The sequence below is a fragment of the Pantherophis guttatus genome, chromosome 1, assembly GCF_059756535.1.
Source record: "Pantherophis guttatus breed Tessera chromosome 1, ASM5975653v1, whole genome shotgun sequence".
Lineage (NCBI taxonomy): Eukaryota > Metazoa > Chordata > Lepidosauria > Squamata > Colubridae > Pantherophis > Pantherophis guttatus.
In genome coordinates, this window is record NC_142063.1 from 41,026,334 (window position 1) to 41,047,078 (window position 20,745).

The following is a 20,745-nucleotide window of genomic DNA, read 5'->3' on the forward strand; positions in this document are numbered from 1 at the left end:
TAAGAGGGAGTGAAAAGGACATCTGTCATGTGACTTCCTATTGTTTTGCCTATCTGCTCTGGAAGTAGACACTTCCATAACTGACCTCAGCTTCCCGGCTGCCTCATTATTCTTAGTACTCTTTCTTCAGGGGTGTCCCACACAAGGCTAGGAGGCCGGATCTGGTATGCAGGGTGCTTAGATCTGGCCCGCAGGGCCACCCTGTAAACAGCGAAGGACCAGCCCATAGCGGCTCTGCCAGCGAAAATGGAGCTTGGGAGGGCTGCATACGGCCCTCCCAAGCTCCCAAGTTCTCACTGGCAGAGGGTTGCAGGAGGCCATCGCAGCCGAAAACAGAGCTTGGGAGCCTTTCTCTGGCAGAATGCTTTGGCAACCACAGGCGCCCCCAACACAAGTGACATCAAGATGACCATGCCCATCCTGGCCCCCCAAGGTCAAATACAACCCTGATGCGGCTCTCAATGAAATCAAGTTTGACACTCCTGTCTTTCTTGAATCTATTAGGGAACATTAGAGGAGTCTTCAAATCTTCATGTGCTAGAAAATCAGTGTCTTGATTGCTGCTATTTGCTCACCTCCTGTAGTACATTCTTCTCGTTCTGAAACCATATACTTGATTACCTTTACTTTCCCATTGGCCATGGACTTTACCCATTTTCTGGGGGCTTCTCTAACTCAGTCATGAAACTCTCTTGGCTGTGGCCTTCTTGTTGGCATGCCAATCAGCTCCCAGGAGCTGTTTCAGAGCATCTGGCCCACCTTTTTTCTCAGGTCCCAATAGAGCTAACAGGTAAAGTCTTCTTCTACAAAGAAGGGCATTCAGAGGGCATTCCTTTACGGGACAAGGTGTCATCTTAAGTTTTGCCTTCTAGCAAAACTTCTAATAAGCTTTCAACATTATCCTCATCTTTGGAAATTTTCAGAATCCTGTATTAAAAAAGCCTACAAAACCTATTGAAATAGATCTGTTTGAAAATTACTACAGAAAGAATGTACCAAACATAAAATATTTTCTACTTCCTCATCTTACTTAAGAACAATCTATTATATTCAGAATCCACTTTTCAATAAAATTAACATTTTAATTATAACATCCAGCAAAGTTCCATAACCTCCCACCACTTTCACGGCCTGATTCCAAATGGTTCAAGGCCCAGGGCAGTGGGCAGGGTAGTGGGCAGCGGCCCAGGGGTTGGAGATCCCTGCCATACAGGAAATGCAAGTTCTAAAATTAGGGGCTTTTGTTTGTACTGGACACATCTTTAGCATTTTAGGCAACAGACTGAACCTATCACTGATAATGTCTTAGTTATAACATTTCATCACTATACTTGTATGTGCAAGAGCAAGTACAACCATTTGACCTGATCCAACTGTGTAATAGCATTAATTAGAAGAGATGTCCATCTAGATGACCATATTCTTTCCACTACAAAAGCAGTAATGTTGCCAGAATTATGGACAAAAGGAAGACAATGAAAAATTATCCAAAACAAGTTTTTTAATGTGAAGAACGTATCATTTCCTTAACCCAGAAACTCGGTTGGCTGGTTATAAATTTGGAGTTTTTTTAACAATAGACATGCCCTGCATAGCACAGCTATTCTAATGTAATTCAATCCAAAGTATTCTAATGCTAAGTACCAGCTTTCATCGGAGATCTCTCAATTACATCCATATTATGTTAGAATTCACAAGCCCAGTGCATCATACCATACAATTGATTCAACTGATACCACCTTACCTTAAAGCAACAGCATTCCATGAATTACCCTGTCCCATCGTTCACTGATTGCAGAGAATATGAGTATATTCCACAATATCTGCTAAGAATGATCTGTTGAAAACATAAATCTTTTTCTCTTGCAATCATCAGATCTGTTCTTGAAGGTGGAGACCCTGTGGAGCATTATCTGAGAGGTTGAAGGTAGAATAAAAGGAATGGGAAATCCCACAGCAAATGTTTGCTTACGTAATCCTGGAAGGAATCCAATAAAACTTGAAATTTTACTTCAGGAAAATCCATTATTATCTGGATAAACCAGAACTCCATACTCATTTAATGGAATGCTATGCAAAAGACAAGCACACTTATGTTTTTTTAAAATAAAAAAGTCTAATTGAATGCATAAACAAGTAAAGGTAACTTGAGTTTTATTTATCTTCTAATTTCTGGGAGGTTAAAGAACTATAATTTGTTTTGGACAACAGAAGAAAATAGGCTGTGCTTACAGATAATTTTCTGCCATATTCTTCAGGACCACTGTTTTATTGTTGCCCACTCTATTACACGAGATGTACATATCAGGTGTTGTTAAAAGGTCAGTGCCTGTACAATACATTCTACAACTGAGCACCACTTTCCTTAACTGAACAGGCAAAGAGAAAGTACACGGAACATCAGCATCTGGCAGTATTTTTCCCAAAAAAAGAGACTAAAATGGGTTTAAGTTGATTAACACTATTAAATCACATCTAATATTTGTTACTACATGATTTCATTACAGCTATACGATACAATTATACAAAATGTGTTAACATCAAAGAATACAACCAAAAAAAATTTAAGATAGCAAACAAAACCTATATAACTTTTTTTTAATCTTTACAGGAAAATACTTTTGAAGTATGCATGTAACTGCCCATTCTTTTAAAGAAAATCTACTGCAAGCAAAGTTATCAACCTCCAGAAAAAAATCACACATAGCATTACTAAGCATATCCCCAAAAAGTGTACAATATGCACACTTTGAAAATACAAAATTAAAAAATTGTAAGCAACAGGTGAGCATCATATTTATAACAATGTGAAAAGTCCAATTTTAGCACTGTTTGTAGAAAGAACTGTCTTTGATGCAAGTCCATGAATTGTCTGTCTCTTCCAGGTAGGATCACACTTTACAAAAACACCATGCTCTTGAAACCAAATTACAGAGCAAAATGGAGCACTGGAGCAATGCTGCCTTAAAGTTTATTTTGCTACTTTATCAAAAACAAGTCCCTTAGGCATGTAAGGTTCATTTTTTGTGTGTTTTTTTTAAATTCTTTCCTAGAAACAATATACAAAGGGGGAAGCTTATTTATTTTCAACCATTCTCCTGTAAGGTAAAAGATGTTTTGAGTTCAAGAGCTTTCTTCTTGCAGTTTCACTGGTTGTTTTTGGCCTTAGCATGTGTTAAGATATGAGATTTCAGATTAGTTGATTGAGCAAACTTCTTATTACAGCCATCAAAAGGGCACACATAGGGCCTATCTCCAGTATGAATTCGCACATGTGTGCGTAAATTGAAGTCCAGTGAAAAGCGTTTGCCACAGCCTTCAAATGTACACTGGTGAAAAGAAAACACAAGAAATTAACAATTTGTTTACAGATCTTCACTTGCAATATTAGATTTACATGAAATAAATGTTCTATTCTGTACAATTCCAAATTGGGTCTTTGTTATTCATAAGTGAGTTTCATGAAATTGGAAATGTTGAACAGCAAAGAAATACATAAGTATATCCTCTTTGCAGAGAGATTATAAGATTTTCTCTGAGATGGTACTACTTTGTAGAATTCACTCCCAAGACAAATCTACCCAGAACTTTTTTCAGATATATTTCATCTAAGTCAAAACATGTGTACAAGACTTTTCTACAGTCTGATGTTCTAAAAGATTCCGATGGTTTATTTATACTTCCATTTATTAAAATATTCAGAAAGTATTGAGAATTTCTTTCCTTCTTTTTGCAACCTAAAGTAGGCAATATTTTAAAAAATCGTAACAGCCTCCTCCTATTTACTATCTCTCACTACATGGTGGTGGCCCATATTTAAGTGGGGGAATTAACAGATATTATTTAGAAAACATGAACTGGAATTTGATATATTTTAAACCATTTGAAACAAAATACTAACGTAAATTACCAATGAAGATTATCATGAACATTTTAACATCTTACTATAATAATCCAGCTAACATCATCTATGTATATAAGTAAATGTTGTTCAAGTAGCTTCTTTGTATTTAAATATTAATTTTTTAAAAAGCATACTTTAATAGGAGAAATGGTCAGGAGGCAGAACATACTAAAATATACTTTTAATATTTCTCCAATTATCTTCTAAATATGCAATTTAGCCTCTAAACAAATTCCTTCCAAATTTTCAACTGATATTATCTATCAATTTATCTAGCTTCAGAAATAAAGCAAAAACAGAATATACACCAGAGAAACTAACTAGATTCTCATGACAATGTCATGATTGTCTCATCTAGAATATCTGAAATAGTTACCTGAAAGGGTTTTTCTCCAGTATGAACTAATTGGTGCCTCTTTAGCTTTGAGCTCTCAACAAAGGCCTTTCCACATTCTGCACAGACGTGTACCCGAGGCCCATGAGTATGTAGATGCTTCCTCATGGCCGAATTATCCCTGAACATCTTTGTGCAGCCCTTCAAAACAACACAAGTAAATTATTTAATTGTCAAGGCATCCAAATATCAGAATTATCATCATCTTAATCTGTATACATTGACTAGGCTTACAATTATATTGAACCAAAATATGGTTTGATTTTGGTATACTGCAAAGCCCAAGCATGGTCACTGCTGCCTATATGACTTAATTCTGTATGAAGGGAGATTGCTAGGAAAAAATATCTTCTTTCTTGAAAACAGGAATTAGAATTTTTTATATACTACAACAGTGATGAACCTTTTGGGTTCGACATTTCAAAAATTTAGAAAATGCCTTACATAACTCTGCTAATGTGTCAGTGCCCCCCAAAAAGAAACAATTCTTTACATATTCATTTATTTTAAAAAAGACAGTCAAATCATGTATGGTGCTATGTATTATACAAAGAAACATTCAATAACTACAAAAATGAAATGCAAGTAAAACAAGTGCATTTGGAGGGGGGAAGTGTGGAAGGAACGGAGCATGCTTTTGAAAGTAGTTGTCGGGTGTTGGTGGCATGTCACCCAAAACATTGTGGTGCGTCACCTTTGACACACATCATAGGTTCACAATGACTCTAATATGTCGTGGGAGAAATTTAAACTACACTGCAAAATATTGGCAAAAAAAAAAAAGGCCAGAACATGAGCAAAACATTCATGAAACTCCTATATTAAAAAGGTTCTTACTGAAATAAATTGCTCAAAATCGCTTCACTCACTTTATGAGGACATGCTATCGTTCTTGGTGCATCATCTTCTTTGATTTTTCTTGGTTTCATTCTTACAAGAAAAAAAAACAAGCATTGATTGTTGAATAGCAGATAAGTTATCAGAAGTACCTTCTATTACAAATCATTGAACTGCCTTTAACTGCTTTAATTAAGGAATTTAACAATTTACAATTCAGATTCTATGAGATAAGAAAAAGCTGCCAAGTTTGTTTCAGTTAAAAACTCAGAAGTATACCCAGAGGAACAATATTATATTATTATTATTATTATTATTATTATTATTATTATTATTATTATTATTATTATTATTATTAAATTTATATACGCCCTACTCCCGAAAGACTCAGGGCGGTGAACAGCCAAAAAATAAAATACACATAGTACAAACGTTAAAAAACCATTTAAAACATATTTAATACTTTGGCCCAGAAAACAAATTTAAAACACCCCAATTTATAGACAAATTTAAAATTTAAAAGCAATTTAAAAGAGAAGTTAGGCCAGGCCAGCCTGCTGGAAAAGGAATGTTTTGAGGACAGTAGGACTGACATAGAATTAACTGCAGAAATGATTACTTAGCAAGTGATTGAAAAACTAGACAGCAGTTTCTCATTTGTTGTGCTTGCTTTAATACTAACCACCAACATCTCTTGGTGGACATTAAAATCAGATATATTACAGGAAATAATTAAAAGCCTGAGAATTTGAGACTTTTCAAAGACTAACAACAAAGTGTCTACCCAACCAGAAGTGCAATCTAGAGACTGGGACAGCTAGTCCAGCCAGCTAACATTAATTTTTAACATCTGTGAATTATTCTGAACCTTCTGTGAATATCAAAGTGATTACCCTTGTATTGAAATTATATCTCTGCATTGATCCAATTCAGTGATTTTAACTGAGAACAGAAAAATTACATATTGCTCAAAATAGGAAAAATTATTTGTGAAAAAATAATACCAACCTTGCAAATTCAGCCAATTGTTTAGGATCAGAAAGATCAATCCCAGGTATTCCTCCAGGTGGTAGCTTCTTTCCCGTCATGTATTCAGAGTAGTCAGGAGGGGAGTTCTCGCCAATGATCTGTTCTTCCACCACAGTCTCATGGTCAATGTCTTTTTTGTCATCTGCAATGATTAGAGAAAACTGAATTTTGATTTAACATCCACGAAGGACGACACTGATAGTGTGGAAAATGTTTCTTAGACAATGTTTGTACTAAGAAACAAATTCAGCTATTCTTTTTAGACAAAAATACAGAATTTACACTTAGTAAGTATAAGAAATCGTATATAAGTATATTGATTATTAATTTTTAGAAACTAATTTCCTTAAAAACATGTTATGAATTATTCTATAACATTTGACACATAATTATTCCAAATGCACTGTAACTAAAGTGAGACATCTTTTGCAGAAAAGCTTTTTAAAGATATCACAATAATCTGTATATTATAATCTCTGCTATTTATCTTAATTCAATCATACATTTATAAAGCATTTTCCTCAACTTGAAAAATTTCTGAATACTTGCTATGTAATTAACACCAAAAACCCCAGTCTGGCAAGATATGAATAAAACAACACACACATACTTACTATAATTAGGCCAACTTAACATCTGTTGCAGCAACTTTTAAAAATATATTTGAGCAAAATTTCTCTGGCAATTTCTCTTCCTTTTATTTTAGCTATCAAAACTGCAGGTTTATTGTTTATTCTTCAAATAAACATATTTAAAGAATAGTTTTCACTAATAAATTATCAGAAGCTTATATTGCTAAATCAGGTGAAAAGTTTTCAATCTTAATTGTTTCAATGAGGACTCAAGTAGCTTAATAAAGACTAAATAATTCCAAATTTATATATTATTTTTAATAGACATGCTAGGATACTAAATCACAAAATTTTGATGTGTGAATGATGTGTTGGTGTAAATAGATAATACTGTGGCATACAAAACAATGAGATGATTCTCTGTCTACTACCTTGAAAGATCCAGCAGCAGACTGATAGCTGTATAAATTTGTCATGAATACAATCCTATGCCGCCCGCAGTTCAGAAAGAAAAATAGTTTGCAGTAGGATGGATCGAGGAAGTTTTTAATGGAATACAGTGTAGAATCCAACAAAGAATATATTATGATTTTCATTTCCAGCTTTGTTTTGTCGCATTAGGATTTCGTTATTCACTTTGGTTTAGAATTATTCAGGATACAGTCACTGAGGTCACTAATTTTAAACAGCTGTTTCCCCTCTATTATGATTGTGCAAATAATTCATTTCCTTTATTTCCATATGGATAAGGAGACTAGACTTTGTTCCTAGCTCAGTTCTGCTCTCTAGGCAAATTTATAACCTAATTAATTGAGATACAGAACTCATACTAATGTAAATGTGTCTGAATTGTTCATATGTATTTACAAATCATATTTACATGGCTGCCCACCTGATAGAATGTGACTCTGGGCAGTGTATTATAAAATCATAACACTATTAAAACATACCATTAAAAACATTTGAAGTTATTATTAAAAAGGCTAACTAAGAGCATTGGATATTATGAATAGTGAAGCCACCTCAGCAGATCACTTTAAGACTCAGGCTTGTTGACACAGCCACATTTTGGGGGATTTCTGGAAGAATGGCAGAGAAATGGCCAATCTCACCTGGGGAGGGGATGATATTCCACAGGGCGGATGCCACAGTAGAGAAGGCGCATCACCTGGCTCCTGTCAGATGTTAACTCCTTAGTGGATGGGACCCACAACATATCTCTTCTGCTGGATCTAATGGGATGGACAGATGTATCGGGAAGAGGCAGTCTCTCAAATAACCTTGCCTACTACCATTTAGTGTTTAAAATCCACCTTAAATTGGATCAAAAAACTGGCAACCAATAAAGCTTGCAGAGCAGAGGTACAACGTGGGCCATTCTAGGAGTACACATAACTACTTGCACCACCTATTCTCTGCCAGCTGAAGCTTCCAGATACACTTCAAGGGTAGCCTTATGTAGAATGCATTACAACAGTCCACCCAGGAAATTACTGGGAATAACTAACCATGGGTAGAGCTTCCCCATTAAGAAACAGGAGCAACTAGAGCACAACATAATTTGCTTAACTACTGCTTTTCTTAGCAATGCAATATAAGCCAAAGATGACCTGTGGGCTCATGTTTCCTGAGAATGGCTCACTCTCCATTTCTTGCTGTACCTTCCCATGACCATTTCCACCATAATATTCTCACCTACGCAGTCTCGTGAAAGCCCAGACACTGCCCAATCCAACCCTTCCGATGCTCAAGGCTAGAGGTCTCCTCCTGTCCTGCATCCCAAAGAGTGAAGGCTAAGTCCCCTGAGACACTACAGTCCTAGCTCTCAGTGCCATCAAGATATAGTTATCCCTCCCCCAGCTGTTCTCATCAGACTCCTCAGGGCTCCCTACCATTCACACACACCCTTTCCCTTGTTCTCAACCCATGGGAGATAATTGGTGCCTCCGTGGGAAATCATAGTTCACCATCCTTGAGAAATCAAGCCAATGCTATGACTTTCATTGCCAGAGATTGCATCCTCCTGTGTAGATTTGAACTTTGCCCACAAAAAGAGAACATAAGCCAACTTTCTTTTATGAACAGTTCTCAGACTTGAAGAATGTGTGCTAAAGCTTCTACCAATCTCAATAACCCTACATCTCTACACTTTTTAATTGGAGCTTGGAAGTGTGGGCATTGTCAAAGAAAACTGGAGTCTGAGGCAGAGCTGCAGGCATTAATCACATTTGACACGTTGGAGAATTTGGTCTATTAGGACATATCAAACTCGCTGGTCAAGGATTATTCCTGCACTGCAATGAGAAGATAGGAGGAATAGAGGTAGGGAGATATAACAGCAAAGAGAATCCACAGCAAGTAAGTACATATTTAAATTGGAAGAAAGATGTTAAGTTTAACTTTATGCTATGTGGAAGCTAAGTTGTGAAGTAAAATTCAAATAGGCAGATGGTGGCTTATAGATTTCCTATATGTTGTGCTTTGTCCAACCATATCAAGTACAGGAATTCAAATGAAATAATTTCTGGCAGATGGCTATCATATTTCTGCTAGAATATATCCAATAAATGGAAGCCAATCGCTTCTCTGGCTAACTGCTCAACTATTAATTAAACTATTCTTGCTTTTAGGAGGATTTTTAAAAAACGTTTTTTTTAACCTATCTGCCTTTTTTTAACTTAAATCCATTATTCCATGTTCTACTCTCTGTAATGATAAAAGAACAGATCCAGGCCTTCCTCTGTATGATATCCCCAGAGATATGTGAAGAGTGGTATCATATTCCCACATTCTCAATCTTTTCACAAAGCTAAATCTTTTCAGCTACTTCAAATCTCTCTTCAAGGACTTAAAATTTAGTTCCCCAATAATCCTCATTACCTTTTTCTGAATTCGTTTAGATTTTCTGAATACTTTCTAAAAGTATGAAGTATGAATAGTTAACAAATAATTAAAACAGACACTTTAAGCCCTTCACTAAAAATGTTAAATTTTATTTCTGAATACAAAAAACTATCACACCTGTTTTGAGTCATCTATACTTCTAGCAATATTTCCTCCCCTCTTCAACCATGTTATTAATATAATGATGAAAGAATACAGAACCTAAGATTGAATTCATGGCCTTCTCTTTCATACCTCTCTGCAAATGACTACTACATTGCTAACCACTCTTTTTCATGCAGTTTTCAAGTGACTTTTATTTCCATTTAATTGTCATGGAATACTTGACCACAATTAAGTAATTCACTATCAGAACATCATGGGTATTTTATCAGATATTCCTCTGAAATTAAGATACGTTATAGCAGTCCTATTTCTACTAAAATGGTTAGCTGGTCAAACAACAATCAATCAGATGTCACAAAATTTAATCTTACAAGATCCACCCAGGTAATCCAATGGCAAGATGGGCAGCAGATAAATTTAACAAATATTTTTTTCATGACAAATCTACATGCATAATTCTGTTCTGCATGCATAATTGGAGTGGAGAAATTTGGCTTTAGGACCTTCAGAGCCATGATCTTATGTAAAGTAACATAAATGCAATGGTACAGGAAGTCTAACTAGTTACCAACAATGTTGCAATTTATTTGGCATCCAATTATAACACTTAGGGTTTATGAAATATATATATGGAAAGTCAGAAAATAGTTATGGCATCTGAGAGATTCACATATTATAACTGATTTGACTATTTGGATATCCAAAAGCTGCAATGTTTATCGCAGAATAGTTAATATATTCTAGCAAAATCCAACAAAAACCCAAGCAGGTTCAAGTATCTGTGTAGCTTTCCTCAATCTTTAGGTTCAAAGCTGATACCTACTTATGAATCTCCCTACACAATGAGATGATTGTAATATATAATACCAAGCCTAAACATGTTTATATGTACTTAACTTAGTGTGACAAATGCATTTTTTACATACACAAAAATATATACTAAGTCTATGCTGGCCTATGACCATTATGATTTCATCTGAAAGAGCCAGTCCTCAGTTAATGTCTGCCCTATTTAGTGACCATTCAAGCTTACAATTGGCACTGAAAAAAGTAGTTTTATGAATAGTCCTTGAACCTATGATGGATGCAGCATCCCGCTATCACATGATCACCATTTGCAACCTTCAAAGCTGGCTTCCAACAAGCAAAGTCAATCAGGAAGCCAGCAGAAATCACAAGCTGTGGCTGTATGACACTGCATTTAATGACTGCGGGTGATTCACTTAATGGCCATGGCAGAACTTGCATCACAGGTTAGGTGCGACTATCTTCCACTTAATGGCCATGTCGCTCAGCAATAGAATGGCTTAATAAGAAAGGTATAGAATTAAACAAAATAACTGACTTGAAGAATTCAGAGTAAAAATCACAGATTGTACTTGCTCTTAGATTTTTAACAAACTCAATTCTTTCTGCATGATATCTAGTTTTATAATTCTATATACCAGACTTCTACAAGTATTCTCCAGACACATTACTATGCTGACTAATAGTTATGAGAGCTGTACTTGGAAGATTGAGGAAAGCTGCACAGATACTTGAACCTGTTTAGGAGCATGCAGCAAAATCTATGGCAGATGCATACATTTTGCAATTATGATTATATATTCTGAATATTAACAGAGTTCTATGAAATCACTCAATGTAATTATTCGAAAATATAATATAGCAATTAAATTAGTAATACAGAAATTACTATAGCATTTACAGTTTCTTCCAATGGGAGCAGTAAAAATAATTTCAAACAGGGGAAGCCCTTTATCTAATGGGGAAAATGTCTAGGAAACAGCAGTGCTTAAGATTTAACTATTTCTATATACTGTGTGGTCAGAAAATATTTTTGCACATCGAAGGCCCCCATCTCTACCTTATATGGAAACCAAAATGTTCATAGTCATTTTATAATACCCTATACCAGTGATGGCTAACCTTTTTGCAGTCACCTGCCAAAAGCAGGGGGAGCGTGGGGGGGGGGCGTCACACATGTGCGTGCCCACACCCATAATTCAATGTGCCCCCCCTGACTTTTGGCACATGATGGCACGCTGGGCCCGGTAGGCCCATTTTTCGCCCTCCCCAGGCTCCAGAGGCTTCCTTGGAGCCTGGAGAGGGTGAAAATGGCCTTCCCCACCCCATTGGAGGCCCTCCGGAGCTGAGCTAGGGCAATGCTCGTGTGCCCACCGATATGCCTCCATGTGCCACTTGTGGCACCCGTGCCATAGGTTCACCATCACGGCCCTATGCATTTGATCAGAAGGCAAACTGATATAATATTTGTAATGTGCAATGTTCTTTGATTAATTTTAGGATTCAAACTTAGAACAAGTTAGGGTAGAATAGAAGTCCAGTATTGCACGGTGAAAATTATACAATATTTGGGGGGGGATTTCAATTATATTTAATAAATCATTAATTTTTAAAATGAGTAGTGTCTAGTTTCCATTATTTCATTTTCTGTGTGTACAACTCTATCATGATAATCTCTCATTAGGCTGGATTCAGACTCAATTCCAATTTAAATCAACAGGATTTGAGTAATAATTTAGCCCACTGATTTCAACAGAATGAAAACTTAAACTTATCATACAGTATAATTCTATCTTGGAACATAATGTCTAATTAAAAAATGATCCTTTTTCCCATGTCAAATTGAACTTATAGAATTTATGGAAAACCCAAATTTAAAATTTGGGAGAAGATGTAAAATTGGATGGAAGTAGAGTATCAACTTTGGACCAACAGATGATGAAGATGAATTTGTAACAAACTGTAACATACTGTTAACTGTTATGGAACAAATATCATCTATCAGATATATAACCTAATGGCAATATTAACAATTAAGCTTTTGTTAATATTGTTTGGACCAGCAGCATTTTCAGCTTTTGAGATACCTGAGATACTAGAATAACTTGTTAAATCCTTTAAAATTAAAAAATCTATTGGTTTTTATAAGTATTTGTTATCAATAAATCAATTTGATATGCAGATGTTAATAAATGAATAAAGAACTAGAGGTTCCTATATTGCCTAGAACAAAAAGATAATACACAGAATTTATTCTCTATGTAGAAGAGGCTGTCAAAACAGCACTTTGCTGGACTTGTAATAAGTATAATACTTCTTTAAAACTTTTTTTCTACAATTTCCTATACTTAACAAGAAGCATTAGAAAAATTAATGTATGGATCAGTTTATTTAATGAATTGAAGACCGGACTGCATTTGCCACTTATGAGCGGATTGCTTATGGACGTAGGCTTTGTATAGACAAGTATAATAAAAATGGGGCTCATTTATATAGTAGGTTAAAAATGGTCATGTATGTATGTATGTATGTATGTATATTTTGTGTGTGTGTGTGTGTATTTGAAAATTTGGATTAGTCAAGTATATAGAATAACTTTTTGTTAAAATATGTATTTTATTGTATTTTTTCACTTTTTTCTTAGAGCACTTTTTATGTGTTCTTTCCTTTTGACAATATTTACATTGTATCTCCATCATTGTTATCATTGTGTTTTGTTCTCATCAAAACAATAAAATATAAATTTAAAAAGTACAATTCTATCTCTGCTTACTCAACAAAACCTCTGAGTTCACTGTCATAATTTTGTCATCTGGATTACTACAACACACTCTACAAGGGGCTGCCCTTGTAAATGATACCAATTAAGCACATATAACAACACAGTGTACTGCATTGGTTGTCAGGGTGCTGCTTGTCATCTTAAAAGCCCTTCATGGCTTAAAACGCATGACCTGAGGGTCCATCTTTTTCTAGTTGTTTCTAACCATCCACTTGGGCAGGATTCAGACCCTGTTGGTAGCTAGTAGGACCCAGGAGATGTGCCTTTTCTACTGTAGACCCTTCGCCTATGGAACATTCTCCCTCCAGATATTAGAACAGCCCTGACCCTAATGATCTTTTTTGCAAAGCATTAAAAGACCTGGTTCTGTGCCAGAGCTTGGGGCACTGAGGGTGTAAAAGGTCCCATCTCATGGCTGTGCTAACAACCAATAATATAATAGTATTTTCCTTGGCTGCTGTGTTTTTTATTTTTTGTACTTCTTAAGTTTTCAATTTAAGAGTATTCACTACCCAATGGCACTTGCTGAAATGGGTAGCCATACAAATAAATAAAAAAAATATAAGCAAATAAAACAGACAAGTATTTTCATGGGAAAGTTTGTCTTGTGAATTATCAGTTTTTGCTTTCAAAAGTAAGCAATTTCATCTAGCTTTAGATGAAACTATTACTAGTTTCTAAGCAACACAAAACTAGAGCATAAAGGAAATGTGAGCCACAAAGACTTTTGGCCCCTGGGTAGGGCCAAATTTCTAATGTAAAAAGAGATTAAAAGTTTTCTAATGTAAAAAGAGATTAAAAGTTTCCTTTGCAGAATTTAGTAAGGACATAGGCCTCTTCAGAAATCCATGAATTTCAAAAAGGAAACTTTTCCCTCCTTTACCATTACATTAATTATTCTATTCTAGGGATTATATCAACCCATCAATCACTACATTTGTCTTTTCAAACTATATATTATCTCTGAAACAAAACCATTGAATTTTAAATAGTGATCTTAAAAAAATACTTAAAATATAAGATGTTCTAATCAACCCAGCAGTCATAGTGTGCTTAAAAAATAGGTTTCCTGCAATAAATAAGCTGCATTCTTTTTTGTGTTTCTGCTAAGTGTATGAGAATTCAATGCCTTTTATACACAGTAGAGAATCGCAATACAACTCAATTTTTTTAAATTACCCTTAATTTTATGCACTTAAAAAGCATTTTTACAGAGTGTCATTTAAGTTCTAAAAACCTGCAGGATCTTCACAATTGTCATGCAGTAACTATATCCATCTGATTATATGATGGCAGTTCCTTCTAAAGTTGTTGGAGATTTTAAAGCCATTTTTGGGGTCCAGGACTGAAACTACACTGCTCAAAAAAATAAAGGGAACACAAGCAGATCTGAATGAATATAATAGCTTTATTAAATACTTTGTTCGTTACATACAGTAGTTTTGTGTTCCCTTTAGTTGTTTGTGCAGTGTATAAACTACTGTATGTAAAGAACGAAGTATTTAATAAGGCTATTTCATTCATTCAGATCTAGGATGAGTTCTGCTTGTGTTCCCTTTATTTTTTTGAGCAGTATATTAAATCATATATTCTTGCTGTGTCATATGTGAAAAACATGTCCCGGTTAATAGCTCTGGAGTCAAAGATCTAAAACCAATATCTACAGAGGTAGAGGATTTGCTTCTTTTCTCCCAAGGTGAATAATAACAAATATTAAAAATAACCGAAGCACCTATTTTAGGATACTTTCAAGCCCCTAGTTATTTAAAGCCAAAGTACATGAAGCACATAAAGTACATAAAGAAAAACTGTATTTCTTGTGAAGAGTTCAAACAGAATACAGGGAAACCAGGCACTGTTCTAACACTACCAGTGCTGAGAGCTTTATATAGCCTGCCTTTTCCAACACAGAGAACCGGGTGCAATGGCCTTCGTCCTCTTACTTTACTCCTCATTCTAACCAGAGAAAGAATTCCTATCTAAAGGTTTGAGGAAGGGAAAGTGGGAGGGAAAAGAAAAAAGGAAGATGCCAGGAGGAAAAGGAAATGAGGAGGAATCTGCGAAGCAAACCGCCGCGAAGGCAGGACCGTCGATGGGAAAGGAAAAAGGACGTTTAGGAGGGGCAATCCAAAGGAAGCCTTGAAAGAAGAAGCCTGCGCGTTGAGAATACTTAAGAAGAAGGAACTATATTGGAAGGAAGCTCGCCAGGAACAGCTGGATAAAGCCTTAAGGGGGCGCCAGGAGATGTCGAGCAGAAGCAGCGGTTAAATAAAATCAAATCCGACTCAGCTGCGAGGACAGAAGGAAGGGGGGGGGGGAAAGGCAACCGCCGGAGAGGCGAAGGCTGCGCGCGCTGAAGCGACGGCGGCAGGAAGAGCGCCAGAGCCGGCGAACGAGAAAGAAACGGAGCAGGGAAGGCGAAGGAACGGACCGCCGAGGTCGCCGCGCGCCCGCCCCGCCCCCAACCTCCCTCCTCCTCCTCCTCCCTCCTACTGCAGAAACTACGCCATTGCGGCCTAGTCCAGGAATCAGTCAGTGAGGGAGGGCGGGCGCGCGCGCTGTATCCCCTCCCCCCCTCTGCCTGTCCCAGCGGCCATCTTGGCGGGGCCGCCGCCATCTTTCTTTTCCTTTTCCCCCCCGCCGGAGGGAGCCGGGCAATCAGGCAGGAGCAGCGCAGACCCCGCCATCTTTTCGGGGGAAGCCGCCATACTTGCCCTGGCGAGATGAACATGGCGGCGCCCATCACACACATCCAAACATGGCCTCCCTTCAAAACAAAACGGGGAGAAGAAGCCTGCCGGGCACCGTCCGGGGCTCCCCAGACCTTCCCCAGTCCCCGCCGCAACGTGCCGGACTCGTCCCAGCCGCTCTACTTACCCGAGGCCCACATGGTGACTGAAAACTCCCCCTCCAGGGTCTTGATCTGCACCTGCTTCTGTTCCCATTTCCTGGCGCCGCCGCCCCCTTCGGCTCCGCCGCCGCCTCCCGTCAAATAACTCTTCTTACTGCTCTTCTTGCCGCTCCCGCCGCCTTTCTTCACCCGGCCACCGCCAGAGGAAGAACCTCCGCCCGAGCCGCCTTTACTACCGGCAGCCGCGACGGTGACCAGAGTCTGCTCGATGTACTCATCCTCGCCGGCCGGAGCCGGCACCGGAATGAGAATCTGGTCCTCGAAGCCGTCATCGGCCCGCAAACCGTCCGAGTCGTCGCCTCCTACCACCTCCTCGCGAGTCTGCACTAGGATCACCTCCTGATGGTGCGGGTGGTGGTGCAGGTGGAGCTGGCCCCCGCCGGCCCCGACTCCGCCGCCACTCGGGTCGCCGTCGGTGACCAAAGGCTGCAAGGCGATCATGGGCGGGTGGTGGTGATGGTGGTGGTGGTGGTGGTGACGGCGGTGGGGCGGGTGATGAGGGCCGCAGTCCTCGCAACACTCATCCTCCTCTTCATCGTCCTCGTCCTCCTCGCCGCCCACCACAGTGGTCTCAATAGTCTCCACTGGGATGGTCTCCACTTCGATCTCGTGCAGTTCCACGATCTCGGCGGGCATTTCCGAGCCATCTGTGGCAATGTACAGGGTATCTCCTGAGGCCATGGTGGCTGAGCCGCCACTGGCGGCGGCGGCGGGCCCAAGCCTAGCACAGGGCCTCGGGTCCACTCCTTTTCCCGACGTCGGTGGGACTCAGGCTTCTCTGGCTTTCCTTCCTTCTCTTCCGCCGTCGCCTCCTCCCCCTTCCACACAAACACCACCAGTTCTTCGTTAGGCGGGAGGGAGGGAGGCAAGCAGGCAGCAGCCTCAGCCGCCGCCAAATCCCGCTTGCGCCGCCTCGCGAGACTACCGCCGAGAGATGCAGACACCCTAGTTCTTCCTCACCCGCCATCCACACCCGCGGAGGCCGCGGTAGCCGCCGAGACACGCCCCCTCCTAGCCCTGGGCCAATCGCAACCCTCGGCTTGGTTTAAGGACAACTCTCCTCGAGCAAACTCTCCGGCTTCACCAACTGGCAAACGGGCCGGTTACTTCGGGACCGCCCCTTTTCTTCCTGAGCGTGACCTATCACCACGAAGTTGAGCAGATCAAGTCCTGCCCCGCCGATTCCACTTAGCTGGCTTCTTAGAGGGAGGGAGGGAGGGAGGGAGGGAGAGCCGTTGCTCCTGTGGTCACGCCCACTCTTGTAAATGAGCCGTGAGAGAAAGTTCCCGTCGGTGTGGGCGGGTGCCGGTCTCTTCCGCTGCCTTTTGCGTCGGGAGGTTCGGGAAGGCGTTTTGTTTTCTCTTCGGGTCCTGAGAGCTTTTGTGGCTGGGTTGGTTGGTCCACCTGGGGGGAGGAAGACGGGTCGCCTCGGCCTACCTGGGAACTTTAAAAGGGTGAAAGTTGGCTCGTTTTCAGATTCCTGGTTGTTGTTTTAGGTAGACGCGAGAGAAAAAAATGCAGTGTCGCCTCTGTCGATTTTCTGCCCCGGTCTTAAATTTGGTACGTCCAAATTATTTTTTATTTTATTTCTGCCGAGTTCTCGCAGTCCTGTTGAATCTCGCTTTTCATGATCCCAAACAAACGCAGTCCGGGTTTTGCGCCACTCTCTACAGTGGCTGAGTTTGTGGGTCCTTGTGTTGTGCGAACTGAAGAAACGGCGGTTCCTTAATAGACTGCAGCTCAGTTAGCGACCATTTACGCGTGGCGCGAAGAGGGAGGCTTCTTTTTCCGTGAAAGAAAAAATGGGGGGGGGCGCTTGAGGTCCCCCCTCCGACCACCCGCAGAACCGGCGCAGGGTTTCCTTAAGCTCCCTATTTTGCTATTCGGGCTCTTGGTTTTAGGGATCCCGTAAGCTGACGGAGTTCCCACTCTTTACTCGATGCGTTGCGGCATGGTAGGAGCATGTTTCTTCCAAGCTTTTCATACAGAATGTCATTTTCCCCTTTTGGGTAAAGTGCAATTAATGTTGCAACTTGGATGGTTACTGTAGCGTGCATCCCATCCCGCTGAGTGCAACTGCCATTAAATGTTTACAGCAAGAATATCTTCGGTGCTTCACCTTTACTTTTTGTTGTTATTCTTGTTGAAATCTTAGTAGAAGCAGTTTGGCTTAGTGGTTAAGCCTTAAGGCATCAGGCTAGACATCAGGAAACTCTTGAGTTCTAGTCCTGCCCTAGAGATTAAAGCCAGCTGGGTGACTGGCCAAGTACACAATCTCAGCCCAACTCACTTCACAGGGTTCCTCACAGGTTGTGGGGAAAATAGGAATAGTATTGTGGATGTTCACAGACTTGAGTTACTTATAAAATAAGAAAGACGAGATTTTAAAAAAATCTAACAAATTAATTTGGCCCACTTTACTGTGTGCGTTTAATTTCTAATAAAAACTCAGTGCAATTTCTGTGTCAAGTTTTTGTTTGAAATCTGTGAGTCTTCCCTGCAAATATTAAGGTAACTGGATGAATTATATGTTAAGCAAGACTTAAAGAGATCTTCAGTGAGAGAAAAGGATCATATCAATTTACTAATAGGATGGCAGATCACTAGGAAATATTTACTTGTTAAATTTATATGGTTGACCAACTCACAGTGACTCCAAAACTGCAAGCTAGAATGTAAGCTTTTTTTAAAAAAAAATCTCAGAAGACGACGATGGCAAATAATTCCTTATATTACCAAGAAAGCAAACTAGATGGGCAAAATCCCCAAGAGCTGAGTTTGACTTCAAGAAGATTCTACCTTTTTAGCTATCTTCCAGAATTGTGAAATAGAAATGTGATATTTCAATTACAATCTTCTTCCAGAGTATGTTATAAATAGCAGTAATATCATATAATTCTAATTCTAAGCTCAAATTTTCAACCCCATAATCAGAATACATAATGAGTAAGATAAAAGGGGAGAACAAGTTTAAATTCCAGTTCTTACCACCTCTTGCTGGGATAAAATGTTGGTAAATAGTGGAATGCATGATTGTTAAGGAGAACAGAGTAGATAGCAGAGGTCCCTCAACAGAAACAATGGAACAGCTCTGTTTTTCTTTCTGTTCTGTGTTATGAGCAATATTTAAGCGCCTCTAATCATGTCAAACATTAGTTAAGCTCAGAAGAGAAAACTTTCATATCCATCTTTTCTTGTACTAGCTAGCAAAATAACAGTGAAGATTTAGATCCAAGGTTGTGCCAGGGGCAGCCTGTTAGTTAACAGGGTAAAAGTACAGGAAATGATGACCTCATGAATTTCAGAAGCAGTCGCTGACCTGTTTGTTCAAGCACCCTCACAGTGTTTGAGCAAGGGAAGTGAGGGTAGATATCCTTGAACATGAGTGGCTAGATGATGAAGGTCACTGGATTTGAGAGAATGCAATATTGTGCTCACGTTAAAGGCACTATTTACCTAAAATGGGCTCAGGAACTTCCAGCATGGAAAAGGGTTCTCTTATTTCTCTTGTTTTATTGTGAATACCCAGAGATATTCTGAAGTCAGAATGTTGAACTTAATTGTATACACAAGACACTATATCACACAAATATTTCTTTGTAAGTAGTTTTACAGCTTAGAACACACAGCTCTAACATGCCTCATGTAACTCTCCTGCTGCTATGACATTTCACACTTTAATTTAGCAGTAATTGTTCAATGACCACTGGGAAAGTCTATTCTAACTATGTTTCAAGAGGGATGAACACTGCCTTAATTTCATTATCCCTGCATTACCTGATTATGCTTTATCAATTGCCAACCTCCCCTGTTATGTTGTTTTAACTATAGCTTTGCAAGGATTAATCTTCTGTTTCTGACTACAACTATTAAATGATAATATTTATCTAAGATAACAGTATTTTAGATGAAATTGATTCTAGTTCTTAATATTTATACAGAGATTGGCTTTCCAGTAGATATTAACTAAAAAGGTAAACTGATTCTCTCAGCATACCTATGATTCATTCAACTGTCAATTTGGCAAACAACTGTACATGAAGCAAGAAATGAGCAGCAAGAAATACTGTTTCCCCAAAAATAAGACCTATCAAAAAATAAGCCCTAGCTTGATTTTACATACATGCCTAATATAAGCCCTACCCCCCAAAATAAGCCCTAGTTAAGATCCCACCCACTCCATCCCACTGTCTGGTTGTATGAGGTGAGTGAGGCGCATGCGTAAAAATCAAGCTAGGGTAGGGGTGAGGGGGTGAAACTGCCCCACAAAACCCGCATCCACTTACCTTAGGACTGCCGCAGTCAGGCCTCCCACATCCCACTCTCACACATTTTGCATGTTTTTCTTTCACAACACAGTTAACTTTACAACTTGGATATAGAGAATCCAGTTCTACAGGTATCTAAAGTTGTCCAATGAAAGCTACAAAGACGGTATAACAAACCTTGGACAAGCAAATATTTTCTTTGGAATTGTATCCCATATTTTTGAACAAGAGA

General features: G+C 38.9%; 1 protein-coding gene across 2 annotated transcripts; it reads right to left on the reverse strand.

Moving 5' to 3' along the window:
* Positions 1 to 1,483: 1,483 nt before the first annotated feature.
* Positions 1,484 to 18,026, reverse strand: YY1 (YY1 transcription factor). 2 transcript variants are annotated; one of them, XM_034418466.3, is made up of 5 exons: positions 16,212 to 18,026; positions 6,144 to 6,294; positions 5,168 to 5,228; positions 4,281 to 4,439; positions 1,484 to 3,329 (listed from the first exon to the last, which is right to left on the reverse strand). In XM_034418466.3, the coding sequence occupies exons 1-5, from the start codon at positions 16,924 to 16,926 to the stop codon at positions 3,147 to 3,149; spliced, it is 1,269 nt and encodes a 422-aa protein (XP_034274357.1). In that variant the 5' UTR covers positions 16,927 to 18,026; the 3' UTR covers positions 1,484 to 3,146. The 2 variants fall into 2 exon arrangements, with proteins under 2 accessions (XP_034274357.1, XP_034274356.1); XM_034418465.3 differs by having other exon boundaries at positions 6,144 to 6,306; positions 16,212 to 17,923.
* Positions 18,027 to 20,745: the final 2,719 nt, after the last annotated feature.

Bases quoted from the DNA above. Each gene is read 5' to 3' on its own strand.
- YY1 (XM_034418465.3), bottom strand. From the start codon at position 16,926: ATGGCCTCAGGAGATACCCTGTACATTGCCACAGATGGCTCGGAAATG. The intron at 6,307-16,211 runs GTAAGTAGAGCG...TAATCATTGCAG, and splicing joins AGTCACCATGTGGGCCTCGG to ATGACAAAAAAGACATTGAC. The intron at 5,229-6,143 runs GTTGGTATTATT...TTTTCTTGTAAG, and splicing joins CAATTGGCTGAATTTGCAAG to AATGAAACCAAGAAAAATCA.